This window comes from Gavia stellata, chromosome 16 (assembly GCF_030936135.1).
Source record: "Gavia stellata isolate bGavSte3 chromosome 16, bGavSte3.hap2, whole genome shotgun sequence".
Lineage (NCBI taxonomy): Eukaryota > Metazoa > Chordata > Aves > Gaviiformes > Gaviidae > Gavia > Gavia stellata.
In genome coordinates, this window is record NC_082609.1 from 572662 (window position 1) to 592085 (window position 19424).

Sequence of the window (19424 nt, forward strand, 5' to 3'; positions counted from 1 at the left end):
TCTCGTCTCTGCTTGTGCTGCCAGGCTGAGCCATGCCGCCAGTGGGATGCTGACCTGTCTCCAGTGGGCACATTCGGCCATCACACCGAGCCACTCCCTCTGCGGCGCAGGGCTCAGCTGGCATCGTCGCAACCGCTGCCTCCCCGTGTGGGTGACACGTTTCTGAATTTTGCCTGCAGAGTCTGCGTGGGGCGGGCAGGAGGGAGGGGGGGTCCGCGGATGATGGAAAAGACAGATGCCTTGGGGAAGACGGAGAGACGAAATATTAATCGTGCAGTCTCCATTTTACCCTGCAGCAGGGTGACAGGCTGCCAGTCACAGTCGTACAAATGAGGCCGTGCCAGTCACCCTTGTAAGAGCCGCATCAGAAATAATAACAACAGGGCACTAATCATCAGTGATATTTATATAGTAATTTCTGCTGAGAAATCCCCAGGGCATGTGGCAAATTTAGGCAGCTGGAGAGGATTTCAGCAGTCACAGGCGTGTGGCTGGTGGGGGCTCAAAGCGGGTACGGTTGAGCAGTGCTGCAATGTGTGTCGCTTTTTGGGGAAGAAGGTGAGGAGTGCTGAATTTGAGTAAAACCTCAGGGAGTTTAGATGGCCCAAGGGAGTTCGGCCAAGGTGCAGGTGCAGCACCCAAAACGCTTGCTAAGAATGAGAGAAATGTCACCACCAGAGATGCCCACTCAGCTGTCCCGTCCCACTGGCTTGCCGGTGCGTTGGTGTCACGTCTGCCCGGCACCTTGGAGCCCCTTCCTGGGGTCTCCCCGGTTTGGCTGCATTTGGCCAAGCTGCAGGACCAGCCCTGCCAGGCTCTCTGCAGGGTACCCGATGGGGCGGTGGGTGACACTGGCTGGCATCGGGGGCAGAAGAGCCGTGGCAGCACTGCCTACCCGGGGAGGTGAGGAGCACGTCGCCGGTTTTCACTTCCGTCAATAAAGATGAAATCTGGTCCCTGACTGAGAGTTGAGAAGAGGCTGTCCTGTGGATGGGAGTTTCTTGATTTTGTGCGCATCACACAGCCGCTGCACAGTTTGATGGGATTTGAAACCTCTGCTGAGCAAAGCATCGGGGCTGTCGTGAGAGGGTTTTTGTGGGTCAGAAGTGCGGGATCGCTACAGAACCCTGGCAAGTTGTGGTCCTGTACCGCTTCTCATTGCAGACTGTCAGCATGCCTTACAAGCACTAACATCCAGACTTGTGGCAGTTTGGGAGGGAATGATCACTGTCCCACAGGTCCGTGTGCTGGGTTTAGGTCTGCCTTGAACTGGGATCCAGGTTCTGCTGCGGACCCCCAGCACGGCTGGGCCGTGAAACCACGCAGTGGCTGTGAACTGCAGCTGCTGCTTCTGCGGGAATGCTTGCTGTTGTAAAACACCCCACATGGATGAGAAATTCGTATCTTCTTCTTTTTTTTTTTTTTTAACTCCTGTCTTGTCAGGAACAGCAGGATCTTAATTTGCTTTCCAGGAGGTGATGAAAGGTGTTGTTTCTTTTTCCCCCTCTGCATAGTGGGTAAATCATCCCATGCTGAGTGTCTGGATTGCACTGTAAGATTTGAAGCTGCTTCCACCGGTGACTGCTGGCTTGGTGTCAGGCTGGGACGGACGCTTGTCAGCTGTCCCCTGCGGCACCAGGAGGCTCTGTGGGGCCGTGCAGGTCCTTGCTGGCACCATCCGCCGGGCCTGGGGACAGGGTCTGCAACTTGATTTTGAACCCAGCATTTCACTGAGCCCAAGCATGGGAAATGTTTTGGAAAGTACACGTCCCTGGGCAGCCACCCCTGGGCTGTGGTGGTTTTCTGTTTGTCATCATGATCTGGGTTTTGTTTCCCCCTCGTTGTTTTTGGTGCGGTTACTCACTGTGCCCAGACACTGCAATAAAAGACCTTTACTCTGGCCTGGGGCGAATGGGCCAAGTCAGGTCTTGTGCCATGCAGAGGGGCTCCGGGCTGCGTACTGTAGCTGCAGTCCCCAGCTGAACAGAAAATGTGATAGACATTGGCTTTCCCTGGCGCTGGCGCTGGCGCTGGCTGGTCCTGGCTCGGTGCTGCGGCTCTGCCCCAGGATGGTGCTGCTCTCCCGGGAACACCTGGTTTGCATGGGGGGCAGAACCCAGGCGCCCAGAGATGTCAGCAGGAGGGGCAGCGGGAGGAGACCCCGTGGGAGGAGCAGGGCTGGGGCCAGGCTGCATGGGGCTCCTTGACTCGCCCTGCCAGACATCGTGGACATCAAGCCGGCCAACATGGAGGAGCTGACGGAGGTGATCACGGCCGCCGAGTTCCACCCGCACCACTGCAACACCTTTGTCTACAGCAGCAGCAAAGGCACCATCCGGCTGTGTGACATGCGCACCTCCGCCCTCTGCGACCGCCACGCCAAGTGTGAGTAGAGCCCCTGCCAGCGGGACGGCCAGGATGGAGTCCCCTTTGGGTTAAAAGAGCCCAAAAAAGGGAGTGCAGAGACTGACCTGGGCTCGGGTCTGCCCTGCCACCTCACCCGTCCTCCCTCCAGGTGTGCCGAGCTGTGGTCCTGCCTGCCTGGGCATCCCCATGGTCACCTGCCCTCAGTCCTGCCCGTCCCCGAGAAGAGCAGCTTCCCCTGAGTCCCGGCCCCACACCCTTTGGGGGTGCCTGTTGAAAACCCCATGGTGATGTTTCGGCAGCAGCGGGTCCGAGGGGTCACTGGGATGTTGATGCACAGCAGCTACGGCTCTGTCAATGCCGGAAGACAGGGAGCGCTGTGTTTCTTCAGGCTGTTTGTCCAAATAGCCCCGTGTCCTGTTGTCAACCGTGGTTGGTGCCGCGGGAGTCAGGATGTGCAGAAAAGCCCCCTCAAAATTTGGAGGCAGGGAGCTTGTCCTTGGTCCTCCTCGGACCGACGCAGTGAGTGAGCTGCTGCTGAGGCAGCCGGCTGAGCTTGGTTCCTGCTCAGCCTGTCTGTGTCAGGAGGTCATTAGTCTCCTTATCGGCAACTGCTCAGTGAAATACCGACATGAACACCTACAGCGTTTGTGGGTGGGCTGGTAAATACCTGTTGCTGTTCTTTGTGCCCTAGCAGTTCCTGGAAGGCAGCTCTGTGCTGAGTGTGGTGGTGTAAATAAGACACAAAGGTGGGACAGACCTAAAGGAGTTTGGTATCTGCCTTAAAGACAGCGAAATACGGCAGAAGCAAGGGCTGCTGTCTGTGTGACTGGATAGCTAAACCCCTGTGTCTCCTGTTCTTGTTTGAGTTCTATTCAGAAAATGGCCAATATCTTGTGGGAAATTAAGGAGGTTTTCAGTATTTAGAGTGTGATCATGTTACGAGAACAAGGTGCACAAACTGGGTGCAACTTATTGGAGCCCAATGCTAATAATCTAGCACACGGGTGTGTTTCAGATTTATGTGTCCTAGAGGCAATAGGGAATTACACACCAGCTACTGCTTTTGAGCTCTTCAGCTGCAGTTGCAGTCTGATATCTGGTTTTAAACTGGAGTAAAATGGATGGAGAGGAAAGCTGATACCGCTGGCTGGAGATTCAGAAATATCGAATGGCAGTTTTCCCAAACAGTGAGGAAAACACACCTTTCTTTTCTTGCATTTCACAACCATGTCTCGCAGTCCTACAGTGACGGCTCCCAGCTGAGAATCAGAATACAATTAAGGAGCAAACAAAATTCATTTTCCTGACACTTCGGCGGCAGAAGCCCCCCCCAGGCATTCCCCTTTGTTTGGGTACTGCCGCGTCCCTCCAGTCCTCAGCGAGCACACCGGCCAGCGGTGAATCCCGGCTCAGTTTGACCTCTCCCGTGACATTTCCTTATTGATTTCCCTCCATCCCTCAAAAGCATCAGCCTCAGTCAATTGCAGTTCAGCAGATGTGCCAGTCGAAATTGAGACAGTTCATCAAAGTTCGAAATGAAAAGCAACGTTGGCTTTTGGAGGCGAATCCTCCAACGGAGACATTTAATAACTGTCAATATTTAATAAAAATGCAGAAGATAGCACTGCATATCCCAGTCATATTTATTTAGATAGATGCAGTGTGCTGCTCGGGGCCACCTTTTACTTATGTGCTTCTCTTATTAAATTCCGTTTGCCCATTTTATTTGCAGCTCCTGCAATCTGTGACATTGTGTGTGTTACCTCCAGCCGCATAGCTGGCCTAAGAGAGAACAGCAGCTTCCATACAGAAAAGCCTGCTCTGCAGGGATGTGAAGAGCCGCGTGCTGCAACGCTGAGGGGCAGTGGTCCTGTGAGGGGATACCCACCCAGGCACACCATGTACAAAGAAATCGTGTGCATTGGCTGAAGCACCGCAGGGAGCCAAAGGGGAGTCTGGGATTCCTGGAGCCACTGGTAGTGCCAGCAGAAGTAATCCTGCTCTGAAATGCATGTGGGAAAGTGAGGAAAAACCCTGTTGGGGCTTGCTACAGTTATTTCCCCATAGCAAAAGGCATTGGGCTTTCCACTTTTTTTTAAGGAGCCACCTGTGATTGTACCTACCAAACTCCTGAAACAAAAGGCTCAAAATACAGCCCATTTCCCAACGGGAGATCTTTGCCTTCCTGTCTTTTCACCGCTGACTGCATTACAGCAACACTACCAAACATTTATTCTTTGCTGAAAACAGTTCAGCTTTGGTTAGAAATAAGAGCACACAAAGCTGCTTCGATAAGTAACGGGCAGCTCACACACTTCACCCTCTGATCCTGCAGATGTAGTTCTAAAAAACAAGGCGTCCCCCCCGCCGTATTGGGGCAAGCACTGCTGCCCTTTGGGAAAGCCCCAGTGAGGAGGTCACGGTCGGACTCTGCATCGCTGCTGCTTTCCGAGCACGTGGTGGAAGCGTGCCAGTCTCCCTGAGGAGCAGGACCACCCCGTGGGCCATGCGACCCTTCTTGGGCTGTGTCCCCACCGAGGGGGCACTGATGAAGGCTGCTGGGGCAGGAGGGCTGGCAGAGGGGGCCGGTGCAGAAAGGGCAGCTCCTGCTCAGTGTCAGAGGAAAATAGGTTTGTTGTGTAACAGAGAATTAGGGCTCAGAAATCCTTTCCGTGAGCTCAGCAGCCCAGATCTGCTTCTGCAGCAGGAGCAAAGCCACACAAAAGCCTTCAGCCAGGAAGCAAAAATAGCTCCCCCGAGCCCCTGCCCTGCCCGGCTGCCTGCTTTGGTTCTCAGACCTGCTCCGCTCCAGCGTCGGGGACTCAGTGGCACTGCCTGTGTGCTGTGACCCCAGTCCTGGCTGAGCCCCGCCGCACCCAGCGCCAGGACCGGAGAGGGTCTGCGCATCCTGCGGAGGAGCGGGTGACTGTGGCCGTGCTGCCCGGTGGACGCAGGGATGGTGCTGGCAGGGTCTGGGGACAACAGAGTCCAGCCACCCCGCAGACAGCGGTTTCCCCCCGTCCTGCCTCAGGGCTGCCAGGGCCCATGTCAGTGCTCAGAGCATGCTTGGGGAGATGCTCCCAGTGCTGCTGTTGTCTGCAGTTGCTGTGGCTGGGCAGAGGGCTTTTCCCGCAGCAGCTGCCTGCCCTGACCTGAGACACCCACGTCCCGCCGGCTGCTGGTCCGGCCTTGCCGGAGGTGACCCTGCCGCTTGGCTGGCAGGTGTCCTCCCCTGGAAATCACCTTTGCCAGCTTGGAGGAGAGGCTCTGAGCCACGTATCCCGGGCTGCCGCATGCCATTGGCCCAGGCAGGGATGAAACTGAAGGGTGCCAACTCTGCAAAGCCAAACCAGGCTCCAGCAAAACACATTCATTCCCGTGTTCCTGCGAACACCATGTTCTCTTTACCTATTTTTCCAGCTAAGCCTTTTATAGAGGAAAAGGTTTATATAAGTAGAGTACAGACATCTGATTCCCCATTAGAAAACTCACTTCTTTGTGTAGACAAAGCCAGTCCTGCGCAGCACTGGGAATCTACGGGCTGAGCTGAGCTGAGCTGAGCTGAGCTGTCATTGTCCCAGGTTTCGGCTGGAGCTGAGCTCAGCTGGCAGTGTCACCCTCAGAAACTAATCATCTCCTTCCTCCGACCCCTCGCAGGAGCTAACGATGTCCTGCTGCACAGAATAATAGGCCTGGCAAGACCTCAAGCTAAGAATTAACTAGTCAGTTGTGCAAAATCTCCAGGGGCGTGAAGAACAAGCCTCTTGTGCCACCCTGAGCTCATTTAGCAAAGCAGGAAACCTCATTGCCTTTGCAACACTCCTGTCTTCATCTGAAATCAAAACTTCCACCTGGTGAATCATTCGCTTCTAACGGGGCGGGTGTTGGGGCTGAGCTGAGAGGTGACACTGAGCCCAGAGAGGGACCCAAGTGACAGCCATGGTCCCAGCCTGGGCTTGGTGACGGTGCAGTGCAGCTTTGCTGTGCTTTCAGTTTTCCAGTCTGCATTGCTAATTGTCATGATTAGAGTTTAAATGAGGAGTGAGAAAGAAAAGACAGGGCCAAGGGGTGCTCCAGCGCAGGGCGAGTGCGGAGGCAGGAGCTCAGGGAGGTTGTCTCCAGAAGTCTGGTTTGAACGACTGCAACCTGTGTTGATAGGTCTGGTTTCTGCTTCCCAGTATCAGAGCCCTAGTGTGGTGGGCAGGGAGGGTGGCGCAGGGAAAAAGCAGTCGGCCCATGTCAGAGTTCACCTCTTAGCTGCTCTGAGTTTTAGAAAGTCAACAGCTCCCCTGCACTGGACTGCATATGGGGCTGGAGGCGGCACTGGACTCTGTTGGGCACAGCTGGATCCTGCACTAGACTCGGTGCATGGCTGGATCCTGCCTTCTCACCCTGGGCACAAGTTCCTTGGCACTTTGCCCCAGCCCCTTCCTGGGCATCGCTGCAGCCCGTGCCCCTTTTTGGTGCCAGCTCCCCTGCGGATGCAAGGGGACAGAAGATCCCTTGCTTTGCTGCTGCTCGGGAATGACCGGGAGGACAGGGAATCGCCAGAGGAGAGAGCAGCAGCGCGCTGGCAGGGAGCAGAGCAGATGTGAGGCTGTGCCAGTGGGAACGCTCTCCCTGCGGCCGTGCCAGGGGGATGCGGTACCTGGCCTCAGAGAGCTGGTCCCAGCTCTTTGTACCGCAGACGTCTCACCCTTGCTGACTTGTCTTGGTGCTGCCTCAGCTCTTGGGTTCATTCTCTAAAGCCTTTCCTGTTTGATAGTTGATCTGCAATTCAACGTTTGCTACTTCTACACTACCAGCAATAATTTCCTCTTGCTCCTGTACTATAAACTGAACACCTCCAGCCTTGACATGAGCTCACATACACACATCCATGACAGAAACGATGCAGCCATTAAAACAAGCCTCACGACGCTGGCCGACCTGGTGCGAGCAAACCTGTGATGATTACAGCGAAGACAAGTTGTGGCATTCAGATGCTCTCCACAGACTGCCTCAGATCTTTATTTTCTCTCATTGCTGTCGCTTTTCTTATTTAAAAAACCTGACGTGTCATCAGATTTCCTGCTGGTGATTAAAGGACCCAGAGCTGGGTCCTGCTGTGGGCAATGCCATTTCTGATTTGCAGAGAGATCATTTATACTGGCAATTCAGGCATTTTTTCCACTCTACTCAGGAGTTCAGGTGCCGGTAGCACAGGGCTCAGCGAGGGGATGATAAACCTGAGCAAATGCTGGGTACTGGGTGCAGTATTGTGCAGGGCGCACTGCCCCTGGGGCATGGAGCAGCCGCGCCAGCTGCTGGAACATCCCCTGCTCCGGCCACCGGTGGTTCGGAGCCAAGAGCTGCCGCAGCGAAGGGTTTGTAGCGGAGCCTCAGCGCTGGGGACAAGGGTCGGACTAATGCGTCTGGGAGCTGGATTTTTCTCCCATGGAGAAGTGAAGCAGCGTGAGCTTCTCCATGTTACCCTGCAGTATCCTTTCATGCTGCGCTGGAGAGCTGTCTGTAGAGGTGGAAAGAGGAGGCTGGACAGATGTCCCCGCATCGGCAGCATCTCTCTTGATGCATCTCTGTGATGCATTTTGAAAGCCATACATGCCCAGCTGATGTTACTTTGAAATCAAATTTGTAAATACATTTAATTTGGAACTTTACTGGTCTCCTTCAAACTGTTCAAACTGTGATTTATTCAAAGACTGATCAGATTAAATCTGTAGGTTGCAGTGTCTATAAAATACTTACATTGACTTTCAGTTACACTGCACATTGATTTCTAGAGAGCAGAAGTGGCATCCAAGGCTCTAAATCTTCCGGGCTTCTGTGGTGCTGTTGATAGATTGGTCTCCAATGATCCTTCTTGCTTATTGCACGCATTAAAAACAAAGGAGCTTCAACCATGCCGAGTGAAGTCCTTAAAATACAGGCATTTGCCTGGTCTAGGCCAAACCCAGAAGTGGGGAGCGTTCGCTTAGCCCGCTGTGGTGACGTCCCGCAGGGACACAGGAGCCTCTGCTCGGTGGAGCAGGGTGGGCTGCTCTGGGGCCAGAGGACATTTGGGCGTTGGCGGTGGCTGCCCTGGGACGCTGGCTCAGTGCCATCTGTAGGTCTCCACAGCCAAACCGGAGCATCCTTTGCCGTGCAGCAGCGTGGCTCCCGGGATGCCCACTCCACTCCCAGGAGCATCGTGCAGTGCCGGAGCAGGGCAGCAAGTCCCTGGCCTGGGGACAGGGACCTCCTGCCTCAGCTGATGCCGGGGCTTGTCCTTTTCTCTTCTGCAGTTTTCGAAGAGCCTGAAGACCCAAGTAACCGGTCGTTTTTTTCCGAGATCATCTCCTCAATCTCCGATGTCAAATTCAGCCACAGTGGGAGGTATATCATGACCAGGGACTATCTCACTGTCAAGGTGTGGGACCTGAACATGGAGAACCGGCCCATCGAGACCTACCAGGTGTGTGCGGCGCGGTCAGGCATCCACAGTGGTCAGGCACCCTCAGTGCTCCTGCCCGACCCATGCTCCCGGGCTGGCGGCAGAGGGGACAGGGACAAACCCGAGGGATGGGAGTGTCATGTCGTTAAATCACAGCAAAGCAAATGAAGAACTGTTAAACACAGGCTAGAGTGGCCTGGTGAGTTGTAACCCACATCCCCAGCTTGGGTGTGGGTGAGGAGGGGAAGCTCCGGTGCTGGAGGCCAGGAGGGCTGTGTGGGAGGCGAGCATCAAGGCAGAGCAGTGGTCCTTGCCACCCTCTGCCAGGGCACGTGCCCTGGTGCTGGCCGGTGCTGGCTGAGCCATACCTGAAGCGGTGATGGTGCTGCTGGCCATGGTGAGGGTGTGAGACAACGGGCCGTGCCCGACGCTGCCTGGCACGGCTGCGGAGAGGACGGGGCTGGGCCGGGTCCTTCAGCCCCCAGCGAGCACGGGGCTGGCGTTTCCCGGCCCCTGGGCTGTGCCGTCTGGAGGGGGGGTCAGGTGCTGCCATGGTGCGGGGACCTCACGCCCAGTTCCTCCCTGCCGGCAGGTTCACGACTACCTGCGGAGCAAGCTCTGCTCGCTCTACGAGAACGACTGCATCTTCGACAAGTTCGAGTGTGTCTGGAACGGGTCCGACAGGTGAGCGGTTTGGTGGTGTGGCTCCACCCTGGCACCCAGCCCTGCGGGTGCCATGTTCAGCCCAGACAATGTGGGCTTCGGGATGACCCGGTGGCTCCCGTGTCCCCACACGGTCCCTTCCCTGGCCTTTGGCTGCATGCAGGGTCTGGAGAGTTTTCCTGTGGGTACAACAGGGATCGCCTAAACCCGCAGCCCCGTACCCAAGCGCTGCTGAGGGTGTCCTGGCTCTCTCTTGGATGGGTTCAGTTCCTGTCTCCATTTCACCCACACCCAGAGAATGGTGGTGATGCGTTTGCCAGATCTGGGGATAACAACTATCCGTACATAAGTCACACCGAACCAGTGGCAGAAAGCATGCAAGACCAGCTGACCTGGCAGGATTGCTGCATTTTTTTCTCTGAATGATCAGAGCAAGTTAACGAGGCACAACTGGGTCTGAAGCCCAAATTCCAAATCTAACCCAAATCTCGTTATGCCTCTGGATACTCAGTTTGCCTCCAGTCATGAGGCAGTTTGCTTCTAAAAAGGTGTGAAAATAATTTGGTTTAGGTCAGCTAAATCTTGGCCATAAAGACTGATCTCCGCATGGGTTGTTATCCTGAAAGGAATTGCCTCCCCCATGCGCATTCCCTGGGTTAAGGAGGAGAAGGACACGGGGACGTGGCTTCACTGGCCGAGCCTGAGCCTTTTGGCGCAGGACGGGGCATGAGCTCCCTGGTGTCCTGGTTGTGCTCCTGCGTCCTGTGGGGTGTGTGCTGGGCAGGGGTGGGGTATCGCAGCCGGCTGGGCGGGGGGCCGGGGCAGCGGGGCCAGGGCAGCGCGTGGTGACCTGTCTTTCCTCCCCTCCTCTCAGCGTCATCATGACTGGCTCCTACAACAACTTCTTCCGCATGTTCGACCGCAATACCAAGCGCGACGTGACGCTGGAGGCCTCGCGGGAGAACAGCAAACCCCGTGCTATCCTCAAGCCCCGCAAGGTCTGCGTGGGTGGCAAGCGGAGGAAAGACGAAATTAGCGTGGACAGTCTGGACTTTAGCAAAAAGATCCTGCATACAGCTTGGCACCCCTCCGAGAATATCATTGCCGTGGCAGCGACAAATAACCTGTATATATTCCAGGACAAGGTTAACTAGGAGGACAAGTTGTTCTTTAGGAATCTCATGTACTGAATACTAGTAAACGCAAGATTTCATGTTTCTTTTCTTTCTTTCTTTTTTTTTCCTTTTCCTTCCTATTCCTTTGTTCAGTTATTCCTCTGCAGATAGCGGTTGTGCAGACGTGAGCACTCCTGCACCCCCGGCGCCGGGGGCAGCGGGGGGCACACCCAGCAGACAGCAGATTTCTCTTTATTTACACGTTGAGCTAAGACGTAAGGTGGGGTGACTGGGGCGGTGTTAGGCTTTCGTTATCCCGGTGTCCCTGGGCGGCGCTGGGATGGCTGTGGATGTCTGCCGATGTACGAGCGTGGTGATGCCGTAGCGTGAGCTGTCAGGAGGAGAAGGGGAGGGGGGCGTGCGGCGCCTGCGGGGACGCACGCTGTGTGCCCCTGGGGAGTTCTAGTTACAGCAGCCCCACTCTGATTGTTTTAAACTTGATCATAGAAATACTCCACCTGTTACGTTGCAAGATCAGAACGTCGTCCCCTTTGCCATTTTTCATATTATTATTATTATTATTATTATTATTATTATTATTATTATTATTATTTTGTGTTTTTACCAACAGAGACAGCAAAACCAAATGTAAAATGGAAAAGTTCAGATTTGCAATGGACAAGCTTAAAGGGGGGGATCTGCTGCGCACCGAGACGTGTCTACTCTAGCCAGGCTGCTGCCTTCCCCCCCACCCCACAGAAACTCTCCTGAGGATTTGGCTTTGTAGAAACTGTGGTGCCTTTTTTGGTATATGAAACACCTTTATAAATGATGCTTCCAAACTGCATTGATTGCAAACCAAATTGAACCTGGGCTTTTCTTCTGCATTTCTTGTCTTTTGCTTTGGTCATTTTCACTTGTTCTGTTGTAAGCTCGTGCATGTTGTGACTGTCTCTCTCTCTCTTTCTTTTTTAATTAATTTATTTATTTATTCAATTTTTTTAAAGATAAAATATAAGTAAGTTGCTAATTTATGACCTTCTAAAAAAAAAAAATCCAACCATATATTGCTGTTAGCACCTGACTGCTTCAGAGAGAGGCTGTCTGTGGTCCTACATTATAATAATAATGATAATAATAATAAAAACAACAACTCTTCCAGTTTGCATGGCAAGGCTGCCCCTTTCTACTCTAAAGATCGTTCAGGTCCCTCTTTTACTTGAGCAACTGTTCGATAAAAAAAAAGAACTACTGAATTTTCAGTCAATCTGAAAATGGCTTCTGCAACAAAAAGCAAATGAATAAAGTCAATTAAGAAAAAATCCAACCCTGTCACTTCAGAAGTGGCTCCGTAAGGGTGACCCTGCAGTGCATCCGTTCTGCTGGGGCAGCGGGCATCCCACCAGCGCCTGCATCCTTGCAGGGACGTTCTCTCTGTGAGGCACCACGAGGATTCCCAGCGTGTCCTGCGATGGCCTCCCAGCTCTTACACCCGACAAGGGAGACGAACTGCCGCTTGCTCAAGGAGCGCAGGGACCGCATGGAAAAGCAGGAGCTGCGCAGTGGTGGGGACCCCCGGCTGTGCCCCCGGCCAGGGGAAGCCGCTGCCGCGGCCCCTGGGACGGCGCCTCGGGGTGCTGACCTGCTGGGACACCCCATCCCCACCTCGTGCGCCTGCGCAGGGCAGCAGCGGGGAGAGCTTGCCGCCTTCGGACGAGTGATCACAAGGGAAAAAAAACCAAAGTGCACTGGCTTATAAATTTATTACAAGTGATGGCTTTCAGGAGTAACTTTTTTTTTAAAAAATGAAATGGTAAAAAAAAAATAGCAGGAGTAAATGAACCATTTTTTAAAAAAATGTTCTTTTTTGGTTCCTGTAAAGAAAGCCTGCACTCTGGCATCAGAAGTAAAGTTGTCCCAAATGTGTCTCTGTGTGGAGTCGCTGCTTGTTGCGCCTTTCGCATGCTGGGTGACGGTAGCTCTGTGGCACCCGAACGGTGTCTGAAGAAGGTCCCTGGTCAGACGTCGGCTGCCAGGTCTGTGCTGATGAGGGATGGCAGGGGAGTCCCAGAGACCCCAGGGATTCTGCGTCCCTGTTGAGGGTACAGGACATCAGGGCAGTGGATAATTCGGAGACCGGTGAGTGGGGATACAGCCTCCCCCTCCAGTGGGGTGCACTGTGGTGAGGGTTGATCCTTGGGTGCAGGGGGCAGTGGTGGGGCCGAGCAAACATCCCGCCAGTCCTGCATCCGCTGCTGGCAGCACGTGGGAGGGGGTGCGGAAACCCAGGGATGCATAAAGTGGGTCCAGTGGTTTAAGGACGTGGGAAAGGCAGGTGTCCCCACGACTTTGTCACCCATGGCCCTGTCCTGCTCAGGACACATTTGTGCATGGGTGGGGAGGGCTAGTGCTGTTGCTGGCACAGTCAGGCATGGCGTGGGCCGTAGTGCGAGGGAGCTCGCAGCCGGAGCCACCATCGCCAGCCTCAGCCTGGAAAAACATCTGCTTTTGGAAACCACGCTGTCCAACAGCATCCTGCACCACACTTACCCAGAAATCACATCTACGAAACTCACAGTGATCATCCGTAAGGAGGCATGTTTGGCATTGTACCTGCCATCTGTTCTACCTGGTTTCTGTTCTCCCCGCTTTAGCCACACAAGCAGAGCCCTGCTCACAGCCCCGTGGGGGCGGTGGCCTTTCCCACGAGGGGAAGGCGCCGTTTGCCTCATTCCTGCCCACATGCCGTGTTGCCCTCCAGCGGCGTGCGGTAGCTTCCGAAGATGCTGGGGTGAAGCAAGGGAGCAGGGTGCGTGCTATGGCTGGTGCCGGTGCTGGCACTGGTGTCAGTGCTGTGCAGGGGACGCGCTGGGGACGAGCCACCATGGCTGGCTGTGCTGTGCTTCATCCTGGGGGACTTCCTGGTGTGGCAGCTGCTGTCGGCATAACCCTGCGAGTGGTGGAGGCCCCACCGTGCGCTCGGGTGCCAGTGCGGCATTAAATCCCTTTTCACAGCTTAGCTAAGTGCAGTGGGGTGGATAGGCTTGGGGTGTTGCTTTCTTTTAAAACAGTCCCTTCTGGACATTTACAGCCTGCAGCAGCAAGGCAAAAGCAATAGGGATCTTGAGGGGCACCGAGGAGGGGAGACACACATAGCCAGGCTGGGAACCGGTTGTATTCAGCAACTGCAGTGGGCCCTACATCGGTCGGTGAAGCAGTCACCCCGTGCGGCACTTCAGCCGGCCCTTGATGTTCATGTGCAGAAAGCTGTCCAGCTGCAATCCCGAATGCTTTCTGCAGCCGTAGAGGGGCGTTTGAGAGCACTAAGGGATGCTGTACCAAGGGGCAGCACGCATGCTGTGTGAGCAGTGTTGGTTGATGCCATGTGCAGGTTGCTGCCCGGTGCACGCAGTGTCTGAGGGGCAGGCTGCCGGCTGACAGCCCGCGATCAATGTCCTGCTCACTCATGCAAGCAGCAACATTATCACATCCCAGATATTAGCCCTGCAGCCCAGCCTCAGCACTAAATATCTCCAATAACAGGGCTATGTGGACTGACAAGAGCTATTACTTTTGTCTTGCAGCCTGGCCTCAGGAAAATGGAGCTGCTGGACCCTTCTGACTGGTGACAGTACCTGGGGAGGGAGACGGATCCCACTCCACCTGGCATCAGGGGCTGGCTTAGCAGAGCAAGGCAGGAGAATATCACTTCCATTTATCCAGGGTCTCTCTGCCACAAGCTGGAGCCCCTGGCTAATGGGAGCTGGACTCCCCTTTGCACCACATTTGCAGGAATGGATCGTGGGTGATTACGTGGGGATGTTCATGCCCATAAGTGAGCTGCTCTGGGTGGGCTGTTGAGCCGTCTCCCTCAGCAGTCTGATCAAACACCGTATCTCATGGAAACCAAACACAGCTTTAGCTCCGCACACAGGCTTGGCAGTAAATATATACAAGTATTTATAAATATACATGAATCAGTAAATATATATATTTACTGATCCTAGTATATATATAATATATTTACTGATCCTAGTATATATAATATATATAAAAATATATATATTTACTGATCCTAGTATATATAATATATATATATTTACTGATCCTAGCGTGCTCCTGGCCTTGAGCAGTGTTTCAGCTGAAGCCAACAGGTCAGCGGTACAAGGTGAGGCTGGGCCCTTCTCCCTGCCCCGGCCAGGGCTTGGGTGAGATGCTGCAGGTCGCTCCTGGCATCGCGCTGGCTGCAGAGCTCGTTGCCTCATTGTCTCCGTACAGACACTGACAGTCTGTATGAGATCATGATGAGAATGGGCCATTTCACTGAAAACTTCCTGCCTCGCACCCAGGGAGTGCTGTGGAGGAGTCGGGGAGGACACGGCGTGGCTGGGGCTCCTCTCGCTTCCTCCTGCTCCAGTGCAGGTTGGGCAGCTCCCTGCCACAGTGGTGCCTGGACCCCGTGCCAATGGCTCCGACCGGTCACAGAGACTGAGGCCAGGGCTCACCCTCCACTGCCCGGCACAGGGAACAGCGGGTCCTGCAGTGCTTTTCAGGAAGAATCTAGTTTTATTTTCCATTGACATCACTGCTGATAGCTGAGTCGGCTTTACAATAAACCTGAAGCAGGATCTGATGCAGGAACAGCTTGCCTGGGTGAGCCGCAGGTTAGCAGTTATCAACATACTGTCTGCCCTGACCCGTGCAAAGGTGTGTGTGGCACGGTGCAAGCATGGGCACAGCAATGATGAGCCCCATTCTGCCTGTGCTGTGCTGTGCCATGCTGTGCCAGTCCTATGTGCCATACCGGGCAGGAAGGGGCACATGGGGCAAACGCAGGAGGGCTGTTGTTTGTGGTAAATCACTGGGAGCATCCAACAGCTCACCCACTTCAGCAGGACAAATCTCATTATTTGATAGACCATTAAAACAAACTGTCAGTTCCTCTGCAGTCCGTGTGCTAATTCTCTGCTGTTCCTTTGGTGATGAATTCAAACAGCAGCACCTAATTAGAAGCTGCAGGGCATGGATTATACTGTCAAGGAAATGTTATTCAAACAGACACTCATTTACCTTCACATTAACTGCATGACCTTCATCTACCAACACGTGCACGGATTCAAGCCCTGGGTTTATTGCTCGGCGTGCAGCGCACGTCCAAGTGGGGCAGCTGGGGATGGCAGGGGCGGCACCGTGAGCGTCTTCTTCCAAAGAGCCTCCAGGTAAGTCCCAGGTACTCAGAGAGCTCTTCAACATTTCCAGCAAGGCTTTTGACGTTTAAACCAGCCACATTTGTCTTTACCTTAGTGAAAATTGAGTTAGGTGTAGAGCGCTGTAGACTCAGCTCACGGAAGGATCGGTCACAGCTGAGGCCATGCTGCTGTCCATGGGGTTACAAGGGCTGCGAGGGGACGCCCGGAACACGGAGCTTTCATTTCCAAGCATTTTAAAAGGTTGTGGCATCGCCCCTTCAGGTGCATATCAGCTCAAAATTACATTTTAAACAGATTATTTGGGACTGGAAGTTCTTATTTGCTCCCACAAGTGAAGATGAGATGTGGTAACATTAGACTTCTGTGACTGCCATTAGCCACTGACCATAATCATTGCTCAGTGACAGCCACCCTCCCACAGCGCGGTGAGCTGTGGCATCAAAGTAAAATCACAAAGTTCAAAATAAATACCCTTTTCTTCCCACCTTTCTGGAAGGACCTATTTCACCATCGCTTTCTCCGCTGTGAAACCCTGACTTGCTCCCACATGCCTCGGTTCATGCCAGGCTGGGCACCGGAGCACAGCTCGGCTTCGGCAGGGTACGAGGGCGAAACGCTGTCACGAAGGCGCTCGCTCACCCAGCGCACACGGCTGGCCCCACTGCAGGCCGGCAGCCACACGTCACACATGGGAAAAATAACTTATTTCTAAAGCTTGTGGAATGAACGTGGAGAAAGCGACTGGGAATAGCGCTGCGGAGTTGATAACCGCTGACCGTGGCAAAGTAACAGCAGGAGTGGGGTGCATTACCGTGCGGTATCACTGTCGTGGGGGCAGCGGAAAGCAGTGTGGGTGGAGGGCAGGGTTACAGAGCGGGGGCCATTGGGCACCGTGTCCCCGGGAGGGTCAGGACACCCGCTGGGAAACATCCCCAGCGGCTGGGAACGTCCCCAGGAGCCCTGAGAGGAGCAGGTTGTGTCGGCTGCACAGGTGGCAGAGCCCCGCAGCTGCAGCCGCCATCGAGGGCCCCCCGGTGCTGCCAGCCCCTTGTCTGGGGAAGGAGCAGGGTGACGGGGCCCCGTTTTTCGCTGTTTGCAAGACCAGCCGAGATCCCTCAGGAAGCCTCGGGTTCACCGCTGGCTCCCGAAGCTGGAGACCAAAGAAGAAACTGTCAAGTGGTGCCAGGTCTCTGCTGCAGCTGGAAATGGCAACATAGCCCCAGAAAAAACTGAACCCTGAGACTGTGATGGACCACAGCTCCTTACCCCAGAAATGAGTGCGGCTTTTCAAAATTTGAATTTCTTTCCCTTTCCTAAGCTTGCTTAAATTTAACTCCTGCCCTGCCAGCCCATTGTGAGCACTTAGCCACAGCAGCAGCTTGACAGCAGGGCTGGGCCAGGGGAGCTGCTGGGCTGCGACGGGAAAGGTGCTAGAAAAGTTGGCAGCATCCCTTATGGCCAACCTCCCCTATGGAAGAGGATCGCACGGATTGTCCCTGCTGCTGGGGGACACAGGGGACCATGCCCGAGGTGCTGCAGGGATGGGGGACCGGTGCCGTGATGTCATGCATCACCAGCGCATCCTGCGGCAGCATCGCTGCGGCTGCGACAGCAGCACCCCCCCGATCAGGGGCCCGGTATGTTACGCGTAATCGCTTTATCCACAGAATAAGCAGATAAATAAATGTTAATGAACATCTGGTCGGCATAAACAAGATAAATTAAAATTAATAGCAATCTTAGTCACTTAATGATCAAGTTAACCATAGTTTAAAACAGACATGAAAAATGCATGGCTTCCTGCAGGGCCGCGCAAAGCTGAGTGAGAAGAAATGCATTTACTGGCAGAGCGGGGCTACGTTGTGCTCTCATGGTGACTGGGCACGTTGCCACAATTCCCACCACCAGCATCCTACTCAGGGCACCTTCTGCGTCCCGGGCGCAGCCATGGACACGGTGCTGTTGCCTGGAGGGCACTTGAGGACACAGGAGGGCACTGCGCAGGCCGGTGGGCCGGATGGGCCATGCCGGGTGCAGGGATGGCTGCGGGGTCCCTCTGTGCCTGCCCCGCACCCCGGGGGTTCAGAGGACTCTCTGCTGTCGGCAGCTGAGCACTGAAATGAGCTGACCTGTCTGTTAGCATTGCTGCTGTCTGCTGGAGTCACCGGACCCTTCACTGCCAAAACCTTCCTGTGCTGTGGCTTAGTAGACTCTTTGTTCATAAGCCCGAAGATTTTAAAGAAATTTAAAATTAAAAACCATTCTTGCTGTTCTGTTTGCCCAATAGGGATCTGGCTGGTGAGATTGTGATTGCCAGAAAAGCACAGGAACCAACTGTGGGAAACCTGGCTTTTAAAACAAGCACGTTATGAATGCAAGATTAAGGAAAGGCAGCAAAAATGGCCAGGAAATAAAAAGAAGTCACAAGAATGCTGGTAACAAATTAACAAAGGCAGGGAAAATACAAGGCGCACGCAAACCAAGCAGGGGATTACAGTAGGCTGCAGATGATGCATTACTGCGGGTGCAGAGAGACAAGGCCAGGGCGCAGGTGGGCAGTGTGGGAGGCAGCGATGCAGGAGGCGATGGACGGCGGCTCAGTCACCGCTGGGCTGGCAGAGGGTCCTCAGGAGAAGCCACAGCGGTTCGACCTGAAAGGGGCAATGAGGGATGCCTGCGGGTAGGAGCAGCCCGTGAAACCCTCCCCACACAGGGCCCGGGCAGCGGGAACGGGACACGGCCAGCCCAGCAGCCGTGCCGCTGCCTGGGAGCAAGACTGCAGCTGCACCGGGACGCTGCGGGAGCCGGGACCCCGCAGAGGGTGATCTGCCAAGTGCAGGAGTGGGTCCCGGCCCCGGGCAGGCCCCGCCAGCCCCCCCCGGCTTCAAATACCAACATGAAGAATTTGTTAAAAATTAAGAAAACTGTGCTGAGGGTCTGACTCCCCAACGCAAGTTTATGGGCAGCAGCCACAGGATGGGATTTCTCCAGGTCTGACAGTGATGGTGGAACCATGGGCAGCTCTGCCATCCCCACCCTGCCTGCGCAGCACGGGCAGCCAGGGCCCCCCAGGGCCCTCGCAGAGCGCTCCACAGCCTCCCCCGATCGCCCGGCAGGCGTACAGTTGGAGTTTAATTGTTGTACTTCCCCGTGGGAACTACACTGCTCGCAGGGTCTAACATTTTTGGCCTTAGGCAAGCCACAACCCTCCTTTCTCCACCTCCACTCCCCACAAAGGCATTGTCCCACACTGGTTTCCGATGGCGTGGGTACCGCCACAGTGATGGAGCAGGCAGGCAGTAGGAGAGAGGAGGGATGCTTGCCCTGAATTTAGGGAGTACATTCTTACTACAAGCACCATGTTTCAGATATCAGCAGTACAAATCCCACCCAAGCTGCCTAAATCTTTGTGCACAACCTTCCAGCTTGGTGCTCAGACTGCAAGTCCCAATGGCTGGCCACCAACACGGTAATTGCTGAAAAACCCAATCAATTTCTCATGGAAGAATCAATCCCTCCCCACCCAAGTCAGAGGAAGATTTCCATGTCAAATACAGAAGAAACAGAAGGAAATACTTTTAACACCACCCTCCCTACCGTCATCTCATGTTTAAGCAAAAGACTAAACTAGAAAAT

At 54.4% G+C, this 19424-nt stretch overlaps 1 protein-coding gene across 3 annotated transcripts in view; it reads left to right on the top strand.

Moving 5' to 3' along the window:
• The window catches only part of PPP2R2B (protein phosphatase 2 regulatory subunit Bbeta), a 113178-nt gene extending 102215 nt beyond the window's left edge, over positions 1–10963 (top strand). For all 3 annotated transcript variants that reach the window (XM_059825184.1, XM_059825182.1, XM_059825183.1), the window contains 4 exons: positions 2221–2385; positions 8652–8821; positions 9393–9484; positions 10338–10963. In XM_059825184.1, the coding sequence (XP_059681167.1) occupies positions 2221–2385; positions 8652–8821; positions 9393–9484; positions 10338–10617 (707 nt within the window). In that variant the 3' untranslated portion in view covers positions 10618–10963. The remainder of the gene's footprint in view (positions 1–2220; positions 2386–8651; positions 8822–9392; positions 9485–10337) is intronic.
• The last annotated feature ends 8461 nt before the right edge of the window (positions 10964–19424 follow it).